At 62.7% G+C, this 1,430-nt stretch overlaps 1 protein-coding gene across 1 annotated transcript in view; it reads right to left on the reverse strand.

The window, feature by feature from the left end:
* Window positions 1–109, reverse strand: part of COL4A3 (collagen, type IV, alpha 3 (Goodpasture antigen)) — a 136,020-nt gene extending 135,911 nt beyond the window's left edge. The window contains exon 1 of the mRNA XM_008567333.1: window positions 25–109. Within this exon, the coding sequence (XP_008565555.1) occupies window positions 25–109 (85 nt within the window). The remainder of the gene's footprint in view (window positions 1–24) is intronic.
* Between the last annotated feature and the right edge of the window lie 1,321 nt (window positions 110–1,430).

Consider the following 1,430-nt stretch of genomic DNA (forward strand, 5'->3'; position numbering starts at 1 on the left):
GGGCGGGGGTCCCCGTACTCCCCTTGCCCGCCGCGGGCGCCGCCGCCAGCAGCACCAGCAGGACCTGCAGCAGCAGCGCCGGCGGCCTCGGCGCCGTCCCGGGGCGCATGGTGGGCGCTGGCTCCGACCCCAGCGAGTCCAGGGAGCGGCAGGCTCTCGGGCCACTGTGTCCCCTGCGCGGCCGGGTCGGGGAGCCCTGGCTGTGCAGCTCGCCTCGCCAGCCCGCCGGGAGGGTTTTGTAGGGCTCAGCCGCGTCGTCCGTCCCTCCCCACCCAGGATTTTGGTGTGGCTCCAAGGGAGGCAAGAAGTGGCTCAGGTCCCGCCCTCATCCCCCCCTTCCTCCCAACTCACCAGGCACTGTCCCTGCGACCCGGGCACCGTGCCCAGGACGGGAGAGAGACGCCTGCGGGGCAGGTGGGCGCGGATCCAGAGGAAGGGGCTCAGGAGATGATGCTCCCAAGGTCCCGGGGCCCAGGCAGGGTAGAGGGGTACGGGCCGGAGGTGGGGACTCTGGGGGTGGCAGCGCGGGGTGGAGGGAGTGGCCCGCGGCCCTGCCCACACTGAGCGGAAGGGGCTCCGGGCTCCGCGCCGGGGAGGCTACGCTGCGTCCGGCCACTTTCCGCTTCTCCAACCTGCGCTCGGCCCTGAGAGCGCGTGAAGACGCAGCGGGGCCCGGGAGGATCTGTGCGCGTCCTGCGGGCGGGCGACGAGGCAGCTCCGGGCGCTGCAGGAGTGTCCCCCCCCCCCCCCCCCCACAGTCGCTGTCCCAGGGCCTGGGGCACCTGCCTGCGGGTGGGGGGCGGGGGGAAGGAAGTGTGGTGTCCTACTAGGGAGTTGTGGCCAGGAGTTACCAGAGGACAGCTGGTCTGCCTGGGCTTGAACTGGGCACTGTGTGTTTTGATTAATTTGGAGGCTCCAGTTACCGGCCTGGCAGTCGGGCAGCTCCAAAATGCCAAGAGCCAGAGGCAGCTGAGGAGAAAGAGAAAACCCATCCTATTCCCTGCGGAGTTGAACTGCCTTTTCAGGCTAAATCTTATCTGCGGAAATGCAGGAGAAAACAAGACCCAGCTCTGGTGCAGGTGTCTCCCTCCTGAGAGTGCTCTTCATGGAGGTGGCCCTGGATGCGAATATACAGTATCTGTCTTCTTAGGGCACCGTCTTCCAGCAGGGCTCTGGCCCTGTCTGGTGCCACGGACCACATTGGCTTAGTGAAGCATTTAGTACCCTTTTCAGAATAATGTTGTTAAATGCATACAATGCAATTAAATCAGAATCAGTTTTACTGGAATACAATGATCACATACTGAAATCATGATATAGTAATATTCTTGCATTAAGTAGCTAGACCTAACAGCAGGTTGACTAAACAGCTGAAATACCATGGTAGTGTTGACTGCAAGTGGTATTTTGAGGTAACTGTCCAAAGTGAA

This window comes from Galeopterus variegatus, unplaced genomic scaffold (assembly GCF_000696425.1).
Source record: "Galeopterus variegatus unplaced genomic scaffold, G_variegatus-3.0.2 Scaffold310, whole genome shotgun sequence".
NCBI lineage: Eukaryota > Metazoa > Chordata > Mammalia > Dermoptera > Cynocephalidae > Galeopterus > Galeopterus variegatus.